A 26822-nucleotide genomic window follows, 5' to 3' on the forward strand; every position below is an offset into this window, starting at 1 on the left:
AAGAAAAGTCCGATATCCCTCGAACCGTGCAAACCGTGCATGCTTGAATACGGCCGCAGATCATAAATAGTCTCGAAGCGCGCACGCACTTGTCGTCGAACAGCTGGATGAGTCATGAGGCCATGGTGTGCATTGCCCCAGCCCCCAGCCTGCCCTGCGACGCCCCAGTCGGCTTCCATGTCAACATTCGCATTCTGCATGCCTTAGCATACAAAACTGACAGCACTCCTATTTGGGACATAGCACTCAAGCCGGAGACATGGACATAGCGCTCAAGCCCCAACTAGACCTAAGGGCGTTTCTTCAGATGGTGCAATGTTGCTTCTCTGACACAGGATGTCCCTGTGGACGTAGACAATGCCCTACCGGCCCCCCTCTGGCATCACTCTCATCATTCATGGGGAGAGAGAGAGAGAGAGAGAGAGAGAGAATGTGGACTCTGGAGTCTGCAGCATGAGAGAGAGAACGTAGAGCATGCGACAGAGACAGACATACCACAAAGATAGATAGATAAAGAGAGAGGGAGCATTTCAAATTTTGAAAATCGATATGTTTGGTTTATATTCAAAGTTTGGGAGGCCCTTTGAAGGTTTGGGGCCTCTCAAACCTACAACTAAAAGAGAGAGAGTGTGTCTGAATGTGTGTTTGGAGCATAAAAGAGAGATACACACACATGAAAGAGAGAACTTAGAAGGGGGGAGGGGAGTAACCATACACGCCTCTCACTATATATTATTTTAGTTGCAAGTTTGAGAACACCCAAACCTTCAAAGGGCCTTTAGAACCCACAATATAAACCAAACCTATTAATTTTTACAAGCTCCTAGTGAGAGGTGTGTATGGTTACTTTTTAGTGTGGCATCTACTACAAGAAAGAGCCATCGCGATTCTGATACTAAAACCAAAAGTATGGTTATTTACAAAGAAAGTAAAGGGAGAAAAGCTCTCTTGTGATCCATCACTTCTCTTCCCCCCCCCCCCACACCCAACACACACACACACACACACTCTCTCTCTCTCCTTTTAGTATGACACTTACTTACAAAAAACAAACAAACAAAATGCAGTATCCAACATTAATATGGCCTAGCAACCTAGGCTCAATTGAGACATCTAAATTCTAGTTATAACATCATAGATTTAGAAAGTAGGAGAAATTGAGAATCTTGAAAGGAATAGGCACATATCCACATAAAGGTTTCCAAAGCTGATAAAAACAAGGAAATCTTACACACAAAGGTTTTCAAAGCTGATAAAACAAGTAAACCATAACACAAGAGAGGGTGGTCAGATCGATGAGATTAGCTACTCATTGTATCGTTTATCAACATCGATGCAGCGACGTTACCAGCGGCGCCATCCAAACCAGCGACATACAGGTCGTGCGACGTACTGGTTGCAATAATTTCCGACGTACTGAGCAGGTCGTGCGACGTACTGGTTGCAATAATTGCCGACGTACTGAGTAACGTAGCGTGTGACATAGACGGGCCGTTCGACCCAACGGGTGACGTATTGAGTCGACCAGCGTGTCACGTATTGGGTAGCCCAACGTGTGATATAGACGGGCCTCTCTACCCATTTTGTGATGTATTGCACCACCGGGGGCTTCTTCTCCAGCTCCCGGACGCGCCTGCAAGTGGCAATGCAATTAAGGGACAGTCATCGTACCGATGACTCATCGTATCATTGATTGAAAAATAAAGCAAACCTATATTAATGTATTTGTAGGTTTAATGTCTTGAATCCCATTGAAAATAAAGCTAACCTATATTAATGCACTATATGTAGGTTTAATGTCTTGAATCCCATTGAAAAACCATATGTACTATATTACTATCAAGTTTTCACATCCCCCCCCCCCCCCAAAATGCAACCAACCTTCCCCCTTCGCCTCTTTTCCCTTCTCAATTTCTCTCACTTCATTAAACAAATCTACTCTGAGTCCATGTTCGACTTAGAAAATCAAGTGTTTCAAGTACACCAGACCTAGCTTTGGAAAATTGAAAGTTGAAACCACTTCTTTCTCTCTCTCTCTCTCTCAACACCTACTAATTTGAATATACTCTTCCAAAAAACTTAATATTCAAAAGACAACATAGGCAAAAGAAGGGAGGATGCTACAGTGTAATAGAATAGTGGAAGTTAAGGCCATTCAAGGCAACATACAATCCACCTCACATGTTCCTACATGCATGCACAAGACACTTTCTCCTAAGTACTCTCATGAGTGAGTAGAGGTGGATCGCCAACACACAAGTGAGATAGTGGTGGATGAACGACTTAAAAAGAGATAGGTAACCTAGAATCTCCCTAGAATGAAGAAGCTCTGGACTACAATAATGTTACATGTAGTCATTGGATGAATACGGTGGAGATGAGAATCACATGCAATTGGACCAAAAAATTTTCAACAAATGAAAGCAAGCATTGCAATTACATTAGGGAAGAAAGTGTTAAAAGTCCATGTTGCATTGTAATTTCTCATATCAAGAAGCACTACATTGATTTTGCTTAACTTGGATAGTCTTCTATTTATGGAAAGATGCAAATCAAAGAGGAATTCAATCAATGGTCCTTTGCTATGTTTCAATGTGAAGAACTCCCATAGTAGTGCAGATTTGTCGGGAAGGGTTTTTAATTGGCACTTGTCCATTTCTCTGTAGAGAGATTGGGTTTTGGGACCTGATATTGGATATTGTAACAAAAATTGTTTCTTCTCACTACCTTGGAGTTCAATATTCTCATTAAAGGCAATTGTCCAACATGAATGTCCATGTGGATTACTTTTTTAGATCTCCCAATCTAGCATGAGAGTGAAGTGTCAATTCTTGTAGATGCTTTAGATGGACTTCTCTATGTTCTAGGTGTGGCTTCATTCTATGGTGTTCTTGTGTGTCAAGGGATACACCTATAAGAAATCATCTATATAATGTGTATTAAAAGGGTATTAAGAAATACCATTTCTTTACATGCTATAAGGCCATAAAATTGCCCCTTTTACTTTACTAAACTTACGGATTTTTCCAAATTGTAAGTAAAAAATCCCTTTTATAAATATAATCTTATAAACTTTACTAAATAAAATACTCTTTCTTTTGAACTCACGTGGTAACTTAAAGGTTCTATAAGATGTATCCCCTAGGTCTTATGCCCAAAATGAAGGCATGCATATTATGGGATAGAGGAGCTTATTCCCTTGACTGCATATAGTTATTTGATCCACATAGCTGGAAGTTGTGTTTAAGGTTAAGTTTAGTGTCTTTCCCAATTCCTATTATATCTATAAGCTAAGGTGTCCATTTTGCTAGAGACTATCCAAAGAGGTTGAAAGATTAGCCTAAACGAGGGTAAGCAAGCTTGTAAGGAAAAGACAAAAGCTCTATGCAACTAATAAGATGAGTATTAATTCAAAGAGAGAAAAAATCAAGGCAGTGAAAGTCAATGTTGAAAGAATAAATTGACTTAGGAAGCTTGAAGAAAGTAGTTGGTTAGGAATGATTGCCAAAGAAGAGAAAGACTTAAGAAGCTTCAGGGTTGTAGTTGCTTAGGAATGATTGACTTGTGCTACCTAGAGAAGCCAGGGTTGCAAGGAAATTAGGATCCTAGTTGGATAAACAAAGGAACAAGTTGGAGAAACCCAAGCATATACTATCTATTGCTTGCACGGCTTCCATCGGTTGATCACAATTATTACTCGGCCATTGAGGGGAATGAAGAACTACTTGAGGATATCTATAGTGTTGAGATACCGAGCTCCACTCGTGATACGCCAGGGTGACCGTTGTGTATTTATGTCACCGACTTGTCAGTTGCAGATGCGGTTGGTACACCGCCCCTGAATAATAGCTACATGATAGCTATCCTTATCTACTCTAGTTCGTGGCTCAGTTAGTATGCCACCTTAGTTAGTTGAGTTTGGTTTGAGACCCATATAGAGGGTTCTTCTATTTCTTTGTATGAGAGTTCTTTTTGGCTTACACAACTAAGAAGAGGAAAATTGTTTTCAGCCTCCACCCTTGTGTGTCTTCCCCCATTGTGCAAGCAAGAAAGCTTCAAGCGAGACTCCTTCCTTCTCTCCCACAATCTTGACATGGTATCAGAGCCTTGTTCGTGGTAAGGAGCTCAAGAAAGCAAGCCAAGCTCGCGGTGGTCTGGTAAGAGGAGCAGTGTTGCTTTCATTTTCTGTTTTGGGAGCAGATCTCTGCAGGTAGCATAGCCGGAAATTGCAGGAGTGCATTGTCTCAGGTTGAGACGCCCTTCGCGGTGAAGCAAGAGGGCAGTATATGCTGTGGGAGAGGGCTTTAGCCCTTGGCGACCTTGTTTTTTTTATTTGAGGCCATTTCGGGGCCTGTTTTGCAGACGGAAGTTTTCTGCACGCACTCAGGAAAAGGCTCAGTTTTATGCTGTGCGACCACTGTTCTACAGGTCGGTGAAAAGTTACTGTAGAAATTGCATCGTATGCTTGTGCGCAGACATTGGGAGTTTCAGAATCATCCTTGGTTCCTGTTTATGCAAAATCGTCACTAGGAAGTGACTGTGTGGTCAAATACCACTTTCGCCAGTTTTGCAGATTTGCCCTTGTGAGGGTGAAGCTGTGTTTTTTGCAGTGACAGAATTTTTTGCAGTATTCTGTAATGGCATCTGATTCTCTCTCACAGATTGTCACTGAAAAGCTTGACAAGAACAACTTCCAAGCATGGAAGTTTAGAATGACGAATTTCCTTATGGGAAAAGGATATTGGGAATTTGTTGCAGGAAATGAAGAAGAACCAGTTCTTCCTGATGTTCCCAATCAACAGCAAATGCAGGCATTTAAAACATGGCATGAGAGAGCCAGGAAAGTTATGTATTGGCTGTCTATCAGCATTTCAGACTCTATGATTGTGCATATTCAGGATGCAAGTACGCCAAAGGAGGCATGGGATACTTTGTCAAAAATGTATAGCACAAATACGCAAGCCAGGAAAATACAGCTCAAGCAAGAGTTGCACAATGTGCAAAGAGAAAATATGAGCATCAACGACTACCACATGAAGGTGAAGAAGATTGCAGATACACTTGCTTCCATTGGGTCGCCAGTGGAAGATGATGATTTAGTTTCCGTAACCTTGAATGGTCTAGGAAAGGATTATGCACAGTTTCGGACATCCATTTCAGTTCGTGAAAGATTTCCTGATTTTGAGGAGTTGATTGCTCTTCTGATTTCTGAGGAGCAAAGAAATGGTGGTGCATCTTCTTCAGGAGGAACTTCAAAAGAAGCTGTCTTCTACTCAAATGCTGGAAGAGGTAGAGGCAGAGGTAGAGGAGGCCGATTTGGAGGCCGTGGTAGAAATCAGAATATGCAGCAAACTCAAGAAAACCAGTCCTATGGAGGAGGAACGTGGTAACTCTAGAGGCAGGGGGAGCCAAAGAGGTCGTGGTGGATGGCAAAGAGGTCAAAATGCAAACAGTAATGTTGAATGCTACTATTGTGGTAAAATGGGTCATATGGCTAAAGACTGCTATAAAAAGCAGAATGACATCATGAATGGAAAACTGCAACAAGGGAATTATGCATCTTCTAGCAGACAGGGTGATGACAGAAATGAGCATTTGTTCATGGTGCAGCACATGAACAATTCTGTGACAAGTGCAGAAGAAAGCAATGATGTATGGTATGTTGACTCAGGTGCATCAAACCACATGACAGGTCATGCAGAATGGATGGAGGATGCAAGCAAAATGGAAAAACCAGGATTTGTGGAGACTGGTGATGATACTACACATCCTATTGTGCAGATTGGAAAAATTCCCTTGTCTATGCAGGATGGGAAAAAGAAATACCTGTCCGATGTATTTCATGTTCCGAATATCACCAAGAATCTGGTTTCTGTCGGTCAAATGGTTGAGCAGGGCTTGCAGGTCAGATTTAATCCTCATGGATGCTTTGTTGAGGATATGAAAAATAAAGGTCGCTTGATAGCAAAAGGAAAGAAGAAGGGCAGAATGTTTACATTGGATGCAGACATGTCTGAATTGAGTGCAGCAATGTTTGCACATGGGACCGGTGTAGTTGCAGATATTGATATCTGGCATAAACGCATTTGTCATGTTAATGTACAGCGACTTAAATCAATGCAGGCCCAAAATATTGTTGCAGGTTTGCCGAAATTCAAGGTTGCAGAAATGCATAAGGTATGTGAAGCCTGTCAGTTTGGAAAACAGGCAAGGAAACCATTTCCTAGACATGTTCAAGAGAGTGAGAAGCCATTGGAATTAATCCACTCTGATGTGTGGACTACTAAAGCTGCATCTCTTGGAGGCTGTCATTATTTTGTCACTTTTATTGATGACTATAGCAGAAAAGTTTGGGTGTATTTTATGAAAAAGAAAAGTGAAGTTTTTGGGCATTTCAAAACCCTTAAAGCTATGGCTGAAAAAGAAACAGGTCTGCAGATAAAATGCCTAAGGTCAGATGGAGGGGGAGAGCACCTCTCAAATGAGTTTGCAAAGTTCTTGCAGGAGCATGGCATAAAGCAGCAATATTTATGCAGTTATACCCCACAACAAAATGGAATTGCAGAAAGAAAAAACAGGCATATTGGAGAGGTATCTCGTGCCATGCTCAATGAAAAAGACTTGCCAGATTTTTATTGGGCTGAAGCAGTTGCTACAGCAGTCTACATAATGAACAGGACTCCCACTGCAGCAATACATGGAATGACTCCAGAGGAGAGGTATACTGGTAGGAAACCAGATATTTCTCATTTGAAAATTTTTGGTTGCATTGCCTATGTACATGTGCCAGATGAGTTGAGATCCAAGTTGGATCCAAAAGCTGAGAAGTGCATCTTTATTGGTTACTCTCTGCAGCAAAAAGGGTATAGATGCTATAACCCTTCTACTCGTAAGTTTACAGTGAGCACAAATGTTGTTTTTGATGAGATGAGTAGCTGGTATAAACCAGTAAATGTGATTGATGATGTAGATGCACAAAATGGTAATGCTGCACAAAATTCACAGCAGCAGTCACAAAATATTAGTGGACCTGGAGCGTCCTCTAGCAGTGGTTCACATTCTTCGCCATGGACAGGCAGATTGAGATCAGGAGAATCTTCTCAAAGCAATGCAGATAGTGGTATGCAGGTATCACGAAAAGGAAAAGAGAAGGTTGATCAGCCCATGTTTGATGTGAATGCATGTCACTCTTATGTGGATGGTGAATCCAGTGGCTCAGAACAGAGCATTGATGATGAGTTGGGTATTCCTTCTATTGTTACACCTGGAGTAAGGAAGACCAGGGATGTTTTGAGAGCACCTGGGAGTGAACCTACTTTGCGCAGGTCTACGAGAGCTAGGTATCCTGTGGATAGGCTGAAATATGATGGATTTACAGCCATTCACTATGCATATATGGTTAAAATGATACAGGAACCAGAACCCACTTCTTTTGAGGAAGCCATGGGAAAAGAAAAATGGGAGAAAGCCATGGATGAAGAAATGGATGCCTTGGAAGCAAATGCTACATGGGAGTTAGTACATTTGCCTAAAGGTAAGAATGCAATTGGCTGTAAGTGGGTTTATAAGGTGAAGCACAATGCTGATGGTTCTGTGAACAGATACAAGGCAAGATTAGTAGTCAAGGGGTATGCACAAACATATGGCATTGACTATGAAGAAACATTCAGTCCGGTTGCAAGGATGGCAACCGTAAGAGCAGTCATTGCTATGGCTGCATCAAAGGGATGGTCTTTACATCAGATGGATGTAAAGAATGCCTTCTTGCATGGTGATTTGCAAGAAGAGGTCTATATGGAGCAGCCACCAGGTTATGTGCATGCTGTTCATCCTGAGTTTGTTTGCAGGTTGAAGAAAGCTTTGTATGGCTTGAAGCAAGCACCTAGAGCATGGTCTGACAAGATAGGACAGTATCTTGTCACTATTGGCTTTCAGATTTCCAAGGCAGATTTCTCACTTTATGTGAGAAAAACAGAGAAAGGTATTATGCTACTTGTCATTTATGTTGATGATTTGATTATGACAGGTGACAGTGATGAAGATATCCTTCATGTGAAAATGCTATTGAAGTAGAAGTTTGAGATGAAGGATTTGGGAGAGCTGCGTTATTTCTTGGGCATTGAGGTGATTAGATCACCAAGTGGGATACAGCTCTTGCAGAGGCAGTATGGATTGGACATGCTGTCCAAATATGGGATGACAGGCTGTAAGCCTATTTCAGTTCCTTTGGAGCAAAATGTGAAGCTGAGCACAGATGCAGGTGAGCTTCTAGAAGACCCTACTATGTATAGACGCATAGTAGGAAGTTTGATTTATATGACTATTACCAGGCCAGATTTGAGCTATGCTGTTGGATTGGTAAGTCAGTTTATGCAGGCTCCAAGGAAACCACATTTGGATGCGGCTAGACGCATACTCAGGTATGTGAAGTCCACATTGCAGTATGGACTATTTTATGAGACTGGGGTTCAGATACAGTTGCATGGATACACTGATGCTGATTGGGCTGGTAGTATTTCTGATAGACGATCTACCAGTGGATATGTGTTCTCTTTTGGGAGTGCTGCAGTCACTTGGAGCAGCAAGAAACAGCCTACAGTTGCCTTGTCGAGCACAGAGGCTGAGTACAGGGGTGCAGCAATGGCTGCATGTGAGGTAGCTTGGTTGCATAAGCTACTTTATGATATGCATCAGTCTACAGATGGGCCAGTTGTCATTTATTGTGACAACATGAGTAGTATACACTTGGCAAATAACCCAGTCTATCATGCTAGAACAAAGCACATTGAGGTGCATTATCACTATGTGCGAGAGAGGGTTTTACTAGGTCTTATTGATCTAGTTTATGTCAGCACAGAGGATCAGGTAGCTGACATATTCACGAAGGCATTGGGCGCAGAGAAGCTGCGCAAGTTCAGAGACCTGCTTGGTGTGCAGGAATTGGGATTGAGCTCGAGGGGGAGTGTTGAGATATCGAGCTCCACTCGTGATACGCCAGGGTGACCGTTGTGTATTTATGTCACCGACTTGTCAGTTGCAGATGCGGTTGGTACACCGCCCCTGAATAATAGCTACATGATAGCTATCCTTATCTACTCTAGTTCGTGGCTCAGTTAGTATGCCACCTTAGTTAGTTGAGTTTGGTTTGAGACCCATATAGAGGGTTCTTCTATTTCTTTGTATGAGAGTTCTTTTTGGCTTACACAACTAAGAAGAGGAAAACTGTTTTCAGCCTCCACCCTTGTGTGTCTTCCCCCATTGTGCAAGCAAGAAAGCTTCAAGCGAGACTCCTTCCTTCTCTCCCACAATCTTGACATATAGTTACTAACAAGGTTTAAGTACCTTCTTTATTGATATTGAACCCCATGTATACATCAATGGCATCCTCTCTAAATTGTTCCCTTAAAGGGTCAACTAGGCAAGACTTCCCATTAGCCCCATTACTCTTTGCTATTGTCATGGACCTGTTGATTTAGAAGTGCACTCTAAGATGCTTAGACCTCTTGGGTGTGAACAATTTTATTCCTAGTTTTTTGCCTATAGTAACTCTAACATGGTGAAAGCTAACCATCAAAATCTTAACATCTTAATGGATACATTTCAATCATTCTCTGAGCTCTTAAGCTCATTGATGATGAGCTACAATAGAATATAGTTTTGTTTTGGGCCATGGTGAACCAAATGAATGGTTTTATAGCTATGGTTTTGATATTTGGGTTGCTTGCTTGGAAGATTAAAACCTTACCCAAAATTAAAAATGGACTAAGAAAAAAGCATTATATGTATCTAAAATTAGGCAAGTGGCCCTTAGACTTTGGTGGAAATTAGAATTCTATAGTCTAGGTTGGTAGTAGCCACGATTGTGATAGTCTTTGTTAGTATAGTATTTGATTTTCACACTACATCTTGGAACGCTTCAAAGAAATCATTTAGAGGATTTCTAGTTTGGTGCCATAGGGATGTATACCAAAACAATACACAATTTCTTGAGATGTGGTAACTTTTGAAACATAAGAAGGAGGGTTAGGTGTGGAAGCCCTTAAGGAAAAGTCAAATAGACATTTTTTAATTTTTGTCAAGAGGATTGATCAAAAGCACACCATCATTAGAAATTCTCAAAATTTGGATAGCCAATTGTAGAATATTGCAACTTGGTCGCTAGATTCATGATATAACTTAGTGGGATGTCTTGATTAGCAAATCCTCTACTATTAAGATTTATGCCTCATAGCTACAGAAGGAATGGTGAATGTATGAAAAATAAGAGTCAAGGTCCACGAAGCTTATACTTAGTGTAGTAAGGATGCTAGAAGAGGTGATGCAACTCTACAATAGGTCATTTGACTATTTGATGATATCTTTCGATATAAATTTCTTTCTATCCTAATTTATCCTAAACTCTCTAAGGTGCTCCATGATACGGGTGTAAAAATGTGAATACATTTAGGGCATTATAGTTAGCTTTAGTGGCTAACTATTGAAGAGATACTTGATCAAAAGTGGAGTCTAACTAGCATAGGATACTTACAGATATAATAAATGTTTCAAAAGAAGAAGACTTCCTAGTCAATGTCACATAGTATGAAAATCATTCACCGACTCAAGGGCTTTATATTTGACAATGGTAAATCCCTTTTGCATTGTGCCAAGAAAAGTGACTTGCAAGCTTTTCATGGGTGCCACTTCACAAGTTCACTAAGTATCAGAGGAAAATAATACCCCAAACTAAGTTGGAAACTTTGAAAAGTAGAATCAAGAAGTTTTGGAAAAAAAAAAACTAAATTTAGAGTTTTGGAAAAATCAACTTTCCCACAAGGGAGAGATTATGTAAGATGAAGTAAATGTATATGGTATATATTATGTGTAAGAGACTACACGAGACACTTCAACAACTATTATGGTAATGCAAGGGGAATGCCAAGATGTAATAAAACAAATTTCATATCCTTAGTTTAGGGAACTAGCTTACTTTAGGTTGGAGTATAAAAGGCAAGGGGATGCTAATGTAGCACATCTTTTGCACATTTGTTAACTTCTCCATTTCTTCTAGTTTGAGGGTTTCTTACCTTTCCCACCAACATTGAGGGTGGATATTGAATGCCCACCATTGCAAGGGGTGGATTTCTTGCAACAACCTCTCATCTTGATTCTCATTGTACATTGATTCGATTTAGCTATGGCTACCTTGTGTGTTATAGTTAATACATGTTCAGTTATGGCATGGCTATGGCTAGTTGACTATGTTTTCTTGGTATTTTAATTCAAGATAGACTAACTCTCTTTCAATAGTATCAGAGCCTCAATTTTGATCCATTCGCAAGGTCATTTTCAAGCTTTGATCTGATTACTAACACCATACAGGGTAACTAGAGTGCAAGATTTGGTCACAAGACTTAGTACAATTCAAATTGTGACTAATCGGGGTTCTCAGTCGCAATAATTCTTTACTATTTTTGGGATTCTTGGAGAATATCTGAAGCAGAAATAGTGGGCTCTTGCACACTTTAGTAGCTCGTGGTCAAGATGAGGTCCATTTTTTAGGCTCTGGGTCTAATTAGGATTTATAGAGATTAGAAAAGCCTCAGCATGATTACTTTGTATTAAATCAGGGTTTCTCTTTCTTCTCTCAACTTTTTTCAAGCTTCTTTGGTTGATTCTCAAACTTGATTTTCTCTATATGACTTGATCTTCCTTCTCAAGCTACACAATCTTATTCTTCTCATTCTTAGGAGAATGAAGAGCACCATTTTTCTTGAAGCAACTATGGCCATGTGGACAATCACAAAACTCAATGCAAATCATATTGCAAATTTTGGGTTGCTATTTTGTTGATCACTCTTTGGCTTTTGTGTTGATTTTGCTCCATCACAAGGCTTGAAAGGTTGGATTATACACTCTAGATTGAAGGTCCAACAAGATTTGATCATCTACAAGCTTCTTGAGATCAACTATGGTAGATTCTCTTTCTTTTTTATTTAAATCTCAAGACAATGGTGAAATTTTATAAATTTGTTCAAGCTTTCATGGGGCTTTTGTCCCTTTGACCTCTAGGAAGTTTTCTCTTACTTCAATCTTTAGACATTGAATCATTATTTACTCTTGAAGCTTCATTCAAACCCTAGCTATAGAGTAAATGGATAGCAAGTAATCTCTTAGTTGAATCCTTAAATTTCATGGGGCTTCTATTCAATCTCTTCCTAAATATTATTGTTAACCTTTAGCATATACTAAGGATGCAAGAATGAAGCATTTTGGCAAGATTTGGTATATTTTTATCTTTTCAATTTGAAAAAAAATAGGACAACCATGAATTTCTTTAAATATTTTGCCAATCTAAGTTCAAATCATGGGGATTATGAAGTATTTTACTATAGGGAAGTAATAGCAAGACCACTCCATGAAGAATTGATAAACATTGAAGCAACCTACTAAGATTCATGGTATTTTCCTCTTCTTTGATGCTTGGATAGTCAAGAATGTCTTGAATCTTCTTAAGCTCTTGATTCTAATCAAGGATTGGAGTATTTTCATGGAGCATAGACTTCTCTTTAGCCATTATTGAAGCGTTTTCCTCTTTTTTAATGCTTAGACAATCAAGAATGTCTTGAATCTTCTTAAGCTCTTGATTCCAATGAAGGATTGGAGTAATTTTATGGAGTAGTATGAACTTCTCTTTAGCCATTATTGAAGGCATTTATTCAAGAATGGCACTCTCATAGCTATGTGGAGACTTCAACTGAGTCTCCTATCAATGGAGGCTTCATATGGATTTCTCTTCAACTATTATGATGGAGTTTGATCAATCTCAACATTCTTCTTTATTAAGCATTGAAAAAAAAAGTATATCATCATCTACTCTCTTATAATCTCTCCATTTCCATCTATTAAAGCATAGCCAATTGTTGAATGAGAGGTTGGATTGAGTACACCCTCATTGCTTGATTGAAATTTATAGCAATAATTGATAGAATTTTGATTTCCATCCATCGAAGATTAAATTCCCATCATTATGAGCTTGATGATTCAGTCCATCAATTTTCTTTCTTCCATTAATACTTCACATGATTGATACATAAATGCAAGTATTATATTGACATCTAAATTTTTCAATGATTTGTTGCCCATGTAATTGGCCAATCTCTGAAATTTGATCTCTTGCTAATCTTATATATTGAAAATCCAAGAAATTTTAAAAGGTGATTTTAGTAATTTAGTAAGTCATTGATTAGTGCAGGAAAATCTTTCTCAGTCCTCTTTGATTTCATTGAGCTTTCAAATTCTTGTATATCATTGAATGTTGAAAGCTTTATTTTAGCCATGCATACCATCCTTGTTTTCTAGAATACTAGCACTACCATATATACATATACTGACTGAGAAAAACAGTCAAAGCCTAGTGAGACGGTAAGCACAGGGGATTCACTAGTAGTAATAAGGAGACATCACCTACGTGCAAGAAATATATGAAAATACCCCTTATCTACCCCCTATTTATGGGACCTTACCTTATAAAATGTACATTCCTTCCCTTAAATAACCCCCCTCCCTTACACTCACGTGGTACCATACGATAAAACCCTAGTGGACCCCCCGGGACGGTAAGATAATAGAGAGGTGAACCTCCTTTACTATTTAGGACTTCGTAGGGGTGCCTAACCTATCTTAGAAGAAACTTTGTACACCTTTCAGAGTTTCAAAGCCCATTTAGGTGCCCTGTTTGCCATTTTATCCCTCACCATAGGTGGTGGACCATGGAAGATCAGTTGGAAAATAGTGGAGAAGACTCAAGGATTATTGGGGATCATTGACACTAAAACAATATAAAATAGGACAGTGGGTATAAAGAATTGTAAGGATTTATAGGTTTACAAGTCATATACAAGTGGTTGGATAGTACTTGCAAGATATACATGATGATTTTTAGTAACCATGGGTATATGATGAAGATCGATGATTATATTTGGCCAAATAGGGGCTAAACAATGTTATTACATGTGTATACAAGTTATTTTCTCATTCTAAACAATCATAAAGAATTGATTGCAGAATTAGATGTCTTAATTTTAACAAAGGTTTCTTATACTTAATTTCAAAGAGAATGAATTTATCTTTGATTGTAGCTAAAACTTTAGCAAAAGAAGCTGTGGATCAAAAGTTATGGTCATTTTACTAGCAGGTGGTCATTGTAGACTTTTGTCTTTAGACAATTAGACAAGATTTATTGTTTTGACCTAGATCTATTCCAACCGATTTCCAACATGGCATTTCAATAAATCTATCTTATCTCCATATAATAATATTTATTTAGAGCTAATAACCAAAAGGATTGGAGGAGTACAACACAAGATATCGCCCATTTACTAACAGATAATCGTTTTCTATTGAACATATTTCTATAGTAAGAAACAAGAAGAAGGAGCAAGTGCTTGAGAACATGGATGAAGATTTAGCTGATTACCATGAAAATATTAACTCATCCATGAGGGTGAAAAACTAAGGGAAAAATGTTATGGGCAATAGCAACACAAATACCAACTCACATTGGTGGCCAAGAGACACTCATGTTGTAAAACCTATGGCTAAAGCTAATGTATCTCATGATTCAAATGAGTGCTAACAACTCTCACAAAGGATTGATAGCATGAATGAAGGCATCATTTACTTAAATCGTACAATATATGACAGGTTTGATCAAATGATTGAACATTCAACAAAGTTTGATCAAATCATTGCCACACACAATAACTTGGGCAGATGGCAAGGTAATCAACCTTCTAATGACAATGATGTGCCACTCCCAAATAATAATGTAAAGTCTAAAGCAACTAATTAATTTGTACACTCAACTTATGAAAATGGTGGCCCTTCAAGAGTCAAAGGAATTGTTCAGCTCTCTTCTAATTCATGGAATAAAGAAAGACCCAATTTTAGCTTCTCAAAGTATCATGGATAGCAAGATAATTTTTAGCATGCTGATAGAGATAATGACAAACACGGATATGATTCTTTCTACAAACAATTTTATCTGCAAAATACTCAAGTGCCTAATGCAATGAATGGACATGATCAACACATTCATGAGGATTCAAGGTGAGATGGCATGATTTCAACATGATGAAGACCTTGATGACATGATGCCATACAGTCAACCCAACCAAAATCACCAGGCACAAGACACTAATTTACTTAGTCATCATTCATTTGGAAATAGAAAAAATGGATAGTATTCTTTTAAAAATAATCATGGATACCAAACATTTGGTGATTTCTTGCATATAAACAATAGTTTATTGATCTACCCAACAACAATGGACAACATTATCACTATAACAAAGAATATGACGAGAAGATTAGCATACCTCAGTTTAAAGAGATAACCCCTCTCCAATAGAATTAGAAGAATGGATCAACAAGTTAGAAATGTACTTTACCCTCTACCTATGCAATGATGAAGCAAATACATGTTATATAGCCTTGCAGCTAGAGGGTTATGCATACATATGGTGGAGATACATGAGAAAAATTGGGTAGATCTTCCAGACATGGAAAGACATTAAATTAGCCATGACTCAAGTATTCTTGTTTCCGATGGGAAAAGAGAGATTAGAAAGGAAACAATATGATCTTAGATAAAGAGGCTCTATAGTTAGAGAGTATTTTACTCAATTCTTAAATCTTTCCATAAATATTGAGCGTATATCTAATTCAACAAAATTGAATAAGTATATTATTTATATTGATCCAAACCTTTCAGTAGAGGTTGGGGTAGCAAATTCTATAGACGTACATGAAGCCATACAATATGTTGAATGCTATAATTAAAATATAGAGGAGAATTGAGTTTTTTTTTTGCCCAAAATAGGAGTCATTTATCATTCAAATCAGCCAATGAGGATTGGATAGTAGTTCAATGAGAGGGCTATAGACATGTAAATAGGGTTTCAAATACTTTCAACAAGATTCCCACTTATCCTGCAACATATACCTCTAAACAAGGCAACAAATTTAGGTATAATGTTGAACCAAAAGAGGACTTCATAGAGCTCATGGTGAAACTAAAAAATCATCTATTAACATTAGTAGTAAGCCATTTTCTAATGATAAGATAAAAGGATTATGTTTCAAGTGTGGTAAGAAATGGTCACCCGATCATAAACAGAAATACAAAGCCAATAATGCCAAGTTTAGCATGGTGATCATAGAGAGCTCTGATAAAGATGAGGCACATGAGGAAAGTCTATTATAGATAGAGGTAGTTTCTACTTGTGATGAGATACATGACCATGATGATCAACACACTAGGAAGATTTACAGTTGTTTAATAGATTTCCACTTGATACGAGTGGTTTATTTGATCCAAGTGGATTATAAATGGATGATTATATGACTATTGCATGTTCACTTATATTATGTTCCATATCCTAAGATGCTTGGATGGGCTGCAAAGGAGAGAATACACTTCAACTTAAAGGCACTATCAATTTTAAGATTGTTCATATTCTCATTGATACAAGCAACACCCATAGCTTACCAAATCATTATAGGAGCTGAAGTTATTGCCTCAAGAAATAGACTCTCCACTAAAGGTACAAGTTACAAATGAATCTCAAGATTTGAGCAAGGAGATATGTCTACAAACTCCCATTGAGTTATCTCAGCCTTGTACTATTATAACAGACTTGATTGTCCTAGATATGGATCACATTAACATCATTATTGAATGTGATTGATTGAAAAATCTTGGAAAATTTTCTTTGGATCTCAATTGTATGTTTACGGAGTTTACTTAGAATGGTAGTAAGTAATGCTTAATGACATAGAGAGCAAACAATTGAAAATAATTAGCAAAAAGAAGTTTTAAAAAATCAATGCTATGTCTTGCATTTTTACACACCTCCTTTTAAAGGTGGATGAAATCAATAATCTTCTTTATCCAAGCAGTGTAATCCATGTCTATGTAAACTTTTGCAAGAGTTTAAGAACATATTCCAACCTCCTAAGAGAGAAGTGTACTATCCCATTGAATTGGCACTTAATGCTAAACCTATTGACAAATCCCCTTATAAAGTATGAAAGAGAAGAAGTGGAGAAACAAGTTAAAGACTTGCTGAAAATGGGGTTTATTTAGCCTAGTCTGTTACCTTTTACCTCTCCTATATTACTTGTTAAGAAGGAAGATGGCTCCTACAAGATGTGCATTGATTATAGATATTTTAACAAGAGCACTATAAAGAATAGATACCCAATTCCCCACATTGATGATTTGTTGGATGAAATCAAGTATGCAAAGGTGTTTACCAATATTGAATCAAGATTAAGATACCACCAAATCATAATGAAAAAATGTGATGAATACAAAATGGGTTCTAAGATAGAAAGGGATCTCTATCACTCTTGGTTATGCTATTTGGGCTTTCCAATGCACCTGCTACTTTCCAAGCTCTAATGAACAAAATCTTACAACCATTCTTATATAGATCAATCCTAGTATTCTTCCATGATATCCTTATATAGAGTAGGAATAGAGAGGGTCATTTATAACATGTCCAAAAAGTTCTCCTCACTTTGAGAAAACATAAGCTCTTTGTAAAGGAAAAAAAGTACTCTTATGGCCAATGAGATAGAACATTTGGGTCACATAATTGGTGAGAAAGGGATCGTGGTGGATCCAAGAAAGATACAATGCATCAAGGATTGGTCCATACCACAAAATTCTACTCCATTGTGCGAGGATTTCTAAGACTATTCTCTTTCTCTTAGAGATTCATCAAGAATTATGCTATACAGTGGCTCTCCTCTCATTGATAGATTGAAGAAAGAAGCTTTCTTTTAGGATGCTATAGCCACGAAGAGCTTCAATGAGCTGAAAAGTATTCTTATTTCAATACTTATGTTAGTGTGCCTGGCTTTTTCAAAGTGTTTATCATATTTAATGATGCTGGTGGTGGCGTTATTGGGGCTGTTTTTATGCCAAGATCATGGTCTTATTACTTATGAAAGTAGGAAGTTGGATGATAAAGAAAGAAAACTCCACCTACATGAGCAGGAAATGTTAGCTATATTTCATACCATTAAAAAGTGACATAACTACATTTATGATAGTGATTTTAAAGTCAAGAGTGATCACCAAGTATTGAAGTATTTTATTTCATAGCCTAAACTTTCTCCTAAGCAAAGGAGATTAGCTATACTATAGGGCTATGACTTTGAGATTTCCTATATAGCAAGAAAATATAATGTAGGGCAGATGCATTATCTAATATATGGGCATGTTCAATTTTTACTATTCCTGTCTTTCATAAAGATTGAATCTAGGATATTCAAGACGAATATTTATTGCATAAGCAGACTGCTAATATACTAAAGCAATTACAACAAGGCAAAGAATTTGAATTTTCCGATTTCAAGTGGCAAAATGGACTTCTTTGATTCAAAGGGAGAGTGTACTTGACTCCTTAGACATCATTTAAGCAATGCATCTTACAAGAGATGCATTCTTCTCCTTTGAGAGGGTATACTAAATTGTTCAAGACCTTTGATAAGATCCATAAATGCTTTTATTAGAAATGACTTTGGAAATATGTCAAAGATTATGTGATGCAATGCTTACCAACTTGATTTTCGTTCAAGCGCATGCATTCACAATGTTTTTCATGTCTCTCAACTCAAGAAGTGTTAGCTCTGACATTTAAGTTATTGAAGAACTATCTCCCTTGATGAGGATGGGTTGATCATTTATAATGAGCCCAAAAGGATTGTTGGCAAGAGGGAGAAGGTTTTAAGGAATTGTATTGTCATTGAATATCTTGTTAAGTGAAAGGGTTTGCCCATGGAAGAGTCTTCTTGATAATGTGCTTCATATTAATTTTGGAATAATTTGATCCATGGCTTCTTCAAGAAGATACTCAGTTCCCTAAGCAATGGATAGCTTGTTGCCTCATACGCACCAATCCGACATTTCTATCCAAAGTTACGGGCCATTTTCTACAACTACCCTGTTTAGGACAGCATACAAGATTTCCATTGTTTGAACCTCGATGATGCTTCTACAAGGCTACTTTAGCATTGGCCTCTTACTTCTTCATTTTAATATCCATTTACCAATTCATTCTTCAAAAATTTACAAACAAAACTTTTGGATAGGGATGGATTGTAATTAAAAAAAATTCATACCCTTAGTTTAGGAAATTAGCTTACTTTAGGATGGAGTATAAAAGGTAAGAGGGTGATAATGTAATACATCTTTTGTACATTTGTTAACTTGTCCATTTCTTAAAGCTTGAGAGTTTTTTTGCCTTTCCCACCAACATTGAGGGTGGATACTTAATGCCCACCATTACAAGGGGTGGATTTCTTAGCCTCTCATCTTGATTCTCATTGTACATTCATTCAATTCAGCTACTACTATGGTTACCTTATGCTATAGTTAATACGTGTTTAGCTATGGCATGGCTATGCCCAATTTATTCATATTGTGTTTTCTTTATTTTCATGGTATTTTAATTCAAGACAAACTAAGTTTATTTCACAAGAAGTGAAAAGACACCCATAAACTTGTTTAAAGAAATAGAGATTCTCTAGTTTTCATGGAAAAATCAGTGTGTGAAGATTATATTGTTTGGTGATATTGGGATGTGAAAGAAAAATCAATGAAATTGTGGAATGCTCTCTATGCAATAGTTATAAGGTTCATCTAGAGCTTCAAGATTAACAAGATTTTTTATAGGATCTCTATTAGATCTTCCTTTAATGACTACAAATGTAAAGAGGAAATTTGGACAACCCTTAGAGGACTTGGGAGGAAGAGCTAGCTCTATCTATAAACATAAACATAAGGCTCTCAAGAAGTGTCTCTAAGTGTTTGGCTTTATTTTTAGTGCTAGATTTTCCTTGAATGACAATAAATGTAAAAAGGAAATTTTGATATCCTAGAGGGCTTGGGAGAAAGATCTCTATGTAAAAAGCTACACATAAGGCTCTCAAGAGGGATCTCTCAGTGCATGACTTTATTTCAGTTCTATAGCCTTCGACTATGAAGTGGCCCCCACTTTTTAGTGGGTTGATGTAAATATTTTATATAACATAGCCTTACATTATTTTTATAAAATTTTATTAATTATATGTACATGTAATTTGGTAAATATGAAACAAGAATGATCACATGTTTTAGATAAATGCCCACTATAATTCCCACATTGTGAATTGACAGACCTTGAGCTTCTACGGGTAGGTTGGGCCTCAACCACACCTAGCTAGGTGGGGTGCCTCACCATTGTTGGGAGTCCCATGGCCCAACTACACCTAGCTAGCTTTGTGGTGCCTCTCGTGGTGAAGCTCATGATGGAACACTTCAGAGAAAAACAAGGGATGATGCATCCCTTAGTGAGGTGTGCGGTGCTTCCCTCTTCAGCAAAAGCTCACGATGTTGATCAATCCTTTAGGGAAACGCAAGAGATGGATCTAGCTAGGTATGCCACATGGGTAAATGTCAAAAGCTTCTTGTGATAAGGAAGAAGCATTATATCATCATGATCATAAGTGATCAATTGCCATGATCGTAATAATTAACTAATCACTGATGATCATAAGAATTAACTAATCACTGACCTGCGGCATCGCGTGAGGTCTTCCTCGACCCTCCTCTTCTCCTCCTGCGTCTTCTTCCTCTCCTCTTCGCACTGCGCCAGCTTCCGTGGGCAGTCCTCCAGGGCCGACAGGGTTGTTACCCGCCTTTGCAGCGTCTCGACCTTCTTCTCCAGCCTCTCCTTCTCCTGCTTCAGCGCCCCTCGCTCCTTGTCCAGCTCCCTGAATTATGTCAATCAGTCACATCATGATCATAAGAATTAATCAATCACATCATGATCATAAGAATCAATTGTTCAGTACTGGCCTGCGGCACCGGATGAGGTCGTCCTCGGCCCTCTTCTTCCCATCCTTGCAAATCCGCAGGTCCTCCTGCGCCCTCTTCTTCTCCTCCTGCGCCTTCTTCTTCTCCTCCTCGCACAGCGCCAGCTTCCCCGGGCAGTCCTCCAGGCCCGACAGCGTCGTCTTCCGCCTCTCCAGCTCCTCCACCTTCTTCTCCAGCCGCTCCTTCTCCTGTTGCAGCGCCCCTTGCTCCTTCTCCAGATCCCTGATGCGCCTCTCCTGCTCCGCCATCTTATCGGCGCACTGGACGTCCACATAGTCCCAGTACTTGTCCACATTATCCCGCACAAACTTGTAGTCGAGCCCCCCGAACGCACCCAGCATCTCTGCTTTCGTCGGCGGCGCCATCGTTATAATGTAAGTCTCAGCTTAATGCAGCTGTGATACGATCATCCATAACCCATCAAACAAGATATCAGTTATCCATTGATGCTAATTGAAATTGAATGAATTGAACTGATCATAATCCTACAGATGAGTATCGATCAGTACTCTTGACTGAGAAATCGACGAGATCCGGCGGCCCCGGCGCAGCTGCTAGAGTTACTTATTGATCTCCCTCCTTCAGCTAGCTGTGATTATATCATTCATTCATAACCATTTCAAAAAAGATGTCGGTTATAATCCATTATGAATGCATTAAACCCACAATCTTAACTGATGCATACCGATCAATACATACCCTTGACTTAGAATTCTTCGGCGAGATCCCGCCGGGAGCTGATGGAGCTGCTTATTAATCTCTCTGAGACTGATAAATGCAGGCGGATCACCGATCGATTTATGTATTACCATCAATCGAGGAATCACTTGTGAGTGCAAATGGATCTGCGTTGTTAGTTGCACGCCTTCATTTAACGCAGTCAATTGCTCGTTTATTTCGTCCAGCTGATATGACTAAATTATTCAAGCAAGTCTAGTTTTAATAAGTCTCCTGGATCGGAAGTCAACGTCAGGCACATGCACCAGTTTTTAAATAATGTTGAGTCCCTTTCAAAAATCTTACTTATTCTCTTCTCGAATCTCTAGTTATTGAAACATTGTACCTTGACATTATTGACATGACATGTAGGCCCAACTCCTACCCAGAGCTTGAACCAATCGTATACTACCGACCAAAGTGGTGAGAAAAGTTTTTTTAAAAATGTTTTTCATGCTCACATGGTGTAGAGAAGCAAGGGTTAGAACTTAGGAGCACTAAGCGGATTTATAAGTATTAATATTTTTATGGCATAAGAACTCAACTGTTAAGTGCATTCCGAACCTATATCCTTGTTGTATTCAATCCCTATCTGCAAATGAATGCATGTCGCTTAGCTCAAAAGATTTTGAGCAAGCCTGACTTGCATGTTGTAGCCATGGAGGATGGCAACTCAAAGGAGAATGACAAATGCAACATGAGAAGGAAAGCATGCTTCACAACACACAAGAGGAAAATAAGTGAAGCGTGCTCCACATCGCACAAAAGGAAAAGGAGGGAAGCTGAGGTGGATGTTCAATTGGCTATAGGGATGTTGAAGGAAGTGCTTTCTTTGAGAAAACTATCTCTATTAGCACACAAGAAGACTAAGCTCAAACTCAAAGCCAATCCTCAGATTATCTTTGAGATCTTGGCAATTGTGCTTAGGAAGAACATGTATGAGAAAGGAGGAGAAAGGAGATGGCACACTACGACATATAGACCCAATAGCGACGTTTAAAGCGACGGAATTATTCATGGAAAAAATTATCCCCGTCATCTCTATTCGCGTCGCTATTAGCGACGCGATCGATTCGTCGCTATATGCATCGCTAACCCAAATTAGCGACGCAAATAGCGACTCATATAGCGATGCTAATAGCGGCGCTAATAGCGACAGTTGCAGAGTAAATTTGCGACACAAATAGCGACGGTTACAGAGGGGGAAAAAAATAGGTGGCAGGGCTGCCACCCTTCTAGCTACATGCACTAAATATTCTTGCATAATTCATTTGCCAATGTCAGCTACATCTAATGTCTAAAAATTGTGTATCAGATTATTTAAAAAAAACTGAATCCTTTGATTGCAAAAGCAAGATATAATTAATTCGAAAAGGTATTTCACAAGGAGCTTTTTCATCACTTACTTAGGCCTGAAAAAAAAAGAGATTGTGATTACAAAAGCTAGATATAATCAATTCAAAAAAGTATTAATCAAGGAGCTTTTTTATCACTTGTTAGGCCCAAGAAGAAGAGCTTCACTTCAAGCTTTCATTATAGTCCCATTGAATAAGTCCCATTGATCTTCTGCTTACTCCAGCTTATTTCAACATTGTTCAAGTCTTTTTGGGGGAGCATTTGGACATCTGTAAGAGTTATACCATGGTGTTGGAGCCAGAAACCCTTATATAGGGAGTGGTAGTGTCTCTAAGCTCTACTTCTTCCTTTTTGTTTTTACTTACGTCTAAGTCATCTTCTATCTCTTCTTTCTTGTCTTCACCCTCAATCTCAATGGATGGAGGTGTTTTAAGATCAAAAGAATCAAGCTCATCTTCCCCCTTCTCAAACTCCATTTTTTGAGCTCAGATTAGTTACTGTACTCCAAGTAGATCCATAAAACAAACAAATTTCTCTTTACCAAGTGATTTGGTAAAGATATCGGGTACCTGGTCTTGTGTCTTCACATGAAGTAGATCAATCTGTCCTACAAGTACCATTTCTCTAATGAAATCGTAATGAATCTCTATGTGTTTGGATTTAGCATGATAGACGGGGTTGCTAGCTAGTATCCATATACACCTCAGGTTGTATACATAACCCTCATGCTACTCCATATATACCTCTTCAAGCAAGTCACCATTCATGAATGCATTTTTGACATCCACTTTTCATAATTTTCAGCCCTTAGAAGCCACTAATGCAATGACTATTCTCACCATTTCCATCTTAGCAACCGAGCTGAAAGTCTCCTCATAATCTAGGCTGTATTGATGTGCATATCCCTTTGTATCAGTTGAAATCATCTATCCAACTGACATTAGATTCTTGCAAATTTCATTCTACTATCTGTCCAATCGACAATAGATTTTTAGTAATAGAAGGTACATGTAGTATATCATATAGGCTCTTCTTTCTATCGTCATAGCTGTAGCAGTCTACCTTCCTACTGGTGGGCTGTCTCACACTCGTGCCTAGTTTCCATCTCCTCTTCTTCTCTAGTGGTTGTTGTGCTCTATGGGGAGTAGCTGTTGCTGCACTAGAGGAGGCTCCACCTTGTACTCCAGGTGGCGGGCTTTGGCATGAGGCCTCTCCATGGCCGAGAAACGAGGAGATGCTTGCTTGGTGCCTGTCATGCAAGCTCGAGGAGGCAAAGATGGAGAAGAAACAGAGGTTGGCTTCTCCTTTGTAGTTGTCCCCTCTCTTTTAGTGGATATGGTGGCAATGATAGTGGCAATGGCAGCTTCTCTCTCTCTCTCTCTCTCCCTCTCTCTCAATCTCCCTTGTGTTGATCTGTCTCCCTTCTTCTCTCTATACATCTCTTCATCAACAAAAATAAAAAGAGAAGTAAATAAAAGAGAAAAACAAAGAGAGAAGATATAATACATTTACCTCAAAGCTTGAAGAAGAATCCTTTCGTGCTTCTCTTCTTCTTTTTCTTCTCCTTCACGGGTTCCCTCATTCTTCTTTGTATTTGTCCCCTCTATTTTTGTGGTGGATTGGCAGTGGCAACGACCTCTCTCTCTCTCTCTCTCAATCTCCCTTGCACACGTTGATCTCTCTCACTTTTTCTCTCTATACACTCTTCATCAACAAAAGAAAGAGAGAAGTAAAGAAAAGAGAAAAACAAAGAGAGAAGAGATAATGCACTTACCTCAAAGCTTGAAGAACAAAGAGAAAAACAAAGAGAGAATAGATAATGCACTTACCTCAAAGAGAAAAACAAATAGAGAATAGATAGTATACTTATCTCAAAGCTTGAATAAGAATCCCTTCGCGCTTCTCTCATTCTTCTTCTTCTCCTTCACGGGCTCCCTCCTTCTTCTTTGCAGTTGTCCCCTCTCTTTTTGTGGTGGATTAGCGGTGGCAGCGGCCTCTCTCTCTCTCTCTCTCTCTCTCAATCTCCCTTGTACATGTTGATCTCTCTCACTTCTTCTCTCAATACACTCTTCATCAACAAAAAGAAAGAGAGAAGTAAAGAAAAGAGAAAAACAAAGAGAGAATAGATAATGCACTTACCTCAAAGCTTGAAGAAGAATCCCTTTGTACTTCTCTCATTTTTTTCTCATTCGGGAGTTCCTTCATTCTCCTTTATACTTGTCTCCTCCCTCTTCATGGATGGTGGCAGTGGCAACGGCCTCTCTCTCTCTCTCTCTCTCTCTTGCTTGTTTACAAACCTATAAAATGCCATGCTCGGGTTTTGACAAATTTTTATGAAGCCCCTCTCTCTCCTATTTTTTATTTCTCTCCATCTCTCTCTTCCTTCCCCCTTCTTCTCTCTATTTCTCTCCCTCCTTCCCTCCCCACTCTCACTCAACTCATCTCATTGCAAAGACAATCAAAGATAGAAAATAAAAAGCTTAAGAAATAAAGATATTGAAAGAAATGTCACCCCACCTCTCTTTATCTCTCTCTCCCTCCCTCTCCCTTTACTTTTCTTTATTAACCTTCTCTCTCATTCTCTCATTGTTTTCCTATTTCTCTCTCCCTCTCTCACACTCTCTATTTTTTCTCTCTATCTCTCTTTCTCCCTCTCTCTCTCTTCTTTTCACTCTCCTTCCTCTCTTTACCTCACCCTTCTTTTCTACGTCCTCCTCCTCTCTTTCTTTCCTCTCCCTCTCTCTATTTCTCTCCCCCTCCCGTCTCACTCTCTCTATTTCTCTCCCCCTCTCTTTATCTCTCTATTTCCCTTTCTTTGTTTCCTCTCTCTTTGTTTTTTCCCCCCCCTCTCTCTCTCTCTCTCTCTCTCTCTCTCTCTCTATGAGAGCGGAATTTAGATGATGGGAAGTGCTTAAAAATAGCTAAAAATTATGAATATCAAGGGAAAAATATTCACCGTCAAAGGCGGCGGCTCAATCTAGGACGATTTTAAGCGTCAAGGTGCTTTAAAGACGCCCGAGCGACACTTGTTGATTTTTCATGATTTTTCAGACAGTCGTGCGGGTTGACACGAGCTACTGGCCAATGCGGGATGCCAAGCCGGACGCCCAAGATTTTTCAGAGCTCGATTCCGAGTCCGGACGGGGAAATGGCCAAGAAACCGGTCAAGATACGAAGAGGTGGACCAAAGTTTGGCCAAATGAGTAAGTGACCTTTGGGAGCCCAATTTGAAAATGTCACATGAAATGTTGTTGTAAAATCGTGGAGAGAGAGAGGAGGACATCACGACAGTATGGCGCCGATTTTTGCGCTTCATGGATGATGGTGCTCCCTCCTGCCTGCAAACAACCCATGCCAATCATCATTGCCCCTCATTCTCCCCTGGATGCCAATCACTTCGCCGCCCTTCGCTCGCGCAATGATGCTCTCTTTGAAGATCTCTGATTTCAGTCTTTCTCTCTCCTCCCTCTCTCTCTTCTAAAGGCAAGTTCATGTGGGAAGAAGAAGGAAGAAGAAAGAATGATGGAGGCTTGTCTGGCATGGATCGGATTGCTCCACGGGCTGGAAATGGTAATTTGTGGTTGTGCTGGACATGAAGTCCTGTTGATTTTCAGATTTGCAGCCATGGACACGAAACCCGAAACACGCAAATAAGCGGTAATTCAAAATTTTCAAAAGAAATTTGAGATTTTATGGCTTGTGATTGATAAAATGTTGTTCATGTGGGCTAAAAATTGTTAATGTTGTTGTTTTCCATGAGTATTTGCTTATCATAATCAGAAAATTAGAAAAATATGCGTCTTGTGGTTCAAAATAATACACTAAAACACGTAAAATATGG

At 38.9% G+C, this 26822-nt stretch overlaps 1 protein-coding gene across 2 annotated transcripts; it reads right to left on the minus strand.

Annotated features, from left to right (window-relative positions):
* Positions 1–1137: 1137 nt before the first annotated feature.
* LOC148036154 (uncharacterized) lies at positions 1138–21806 on the minus strand. Of its 2 annotated transcripts, none has more exons than XM_087678163.1 (5): positions 21608–21806; positions 21418–21497; positions 20891–21303; positions 20608–20805; positions 1138–1633 (listed from the first exon to the last, which is right to left on the minus strand). In XM_087678163.1, exons 3-5 carry the CDS (start codon positions 21271–21273, stop codon positions 1345–1347), a joined length of 870 nt encoding a protein of 289 aa, XP_087534289.1. In that variant the 5' UTR covers positions 21274–21303; positions 21418–21497; positions 21608–21806; the 3' UTR covers positions 1138–1344. The 2 variants fall into 2 exon arrangements, with proteins under 2 accessions (XP_087534289.1, XP_087534288.1); XM_087678162.1 differs by having other exon boundaries at positions 21594–21806.
* Between the last annotated feature and the right edge of the window lie 5016 nt (positions 21807–26822).

The sequence above is a fragment of the Lygodium microphyllum genome, chromosome 5 (genome assembly GCF_053477565.2).
Source record: "Lygodium microphyllum isolate KBCC chromosome 5, Lygodium_microphyllum_v1.1.10, whole genome shotgun sequence".
In the NCBI taxonomy this organism is placed as follows: Eukaryota; Viridiplantae; Streptophyta; class Polypodiopsida; order Schizaeales; family Lygodiaceae; genus Lygodium; species Lygodium microphyllum.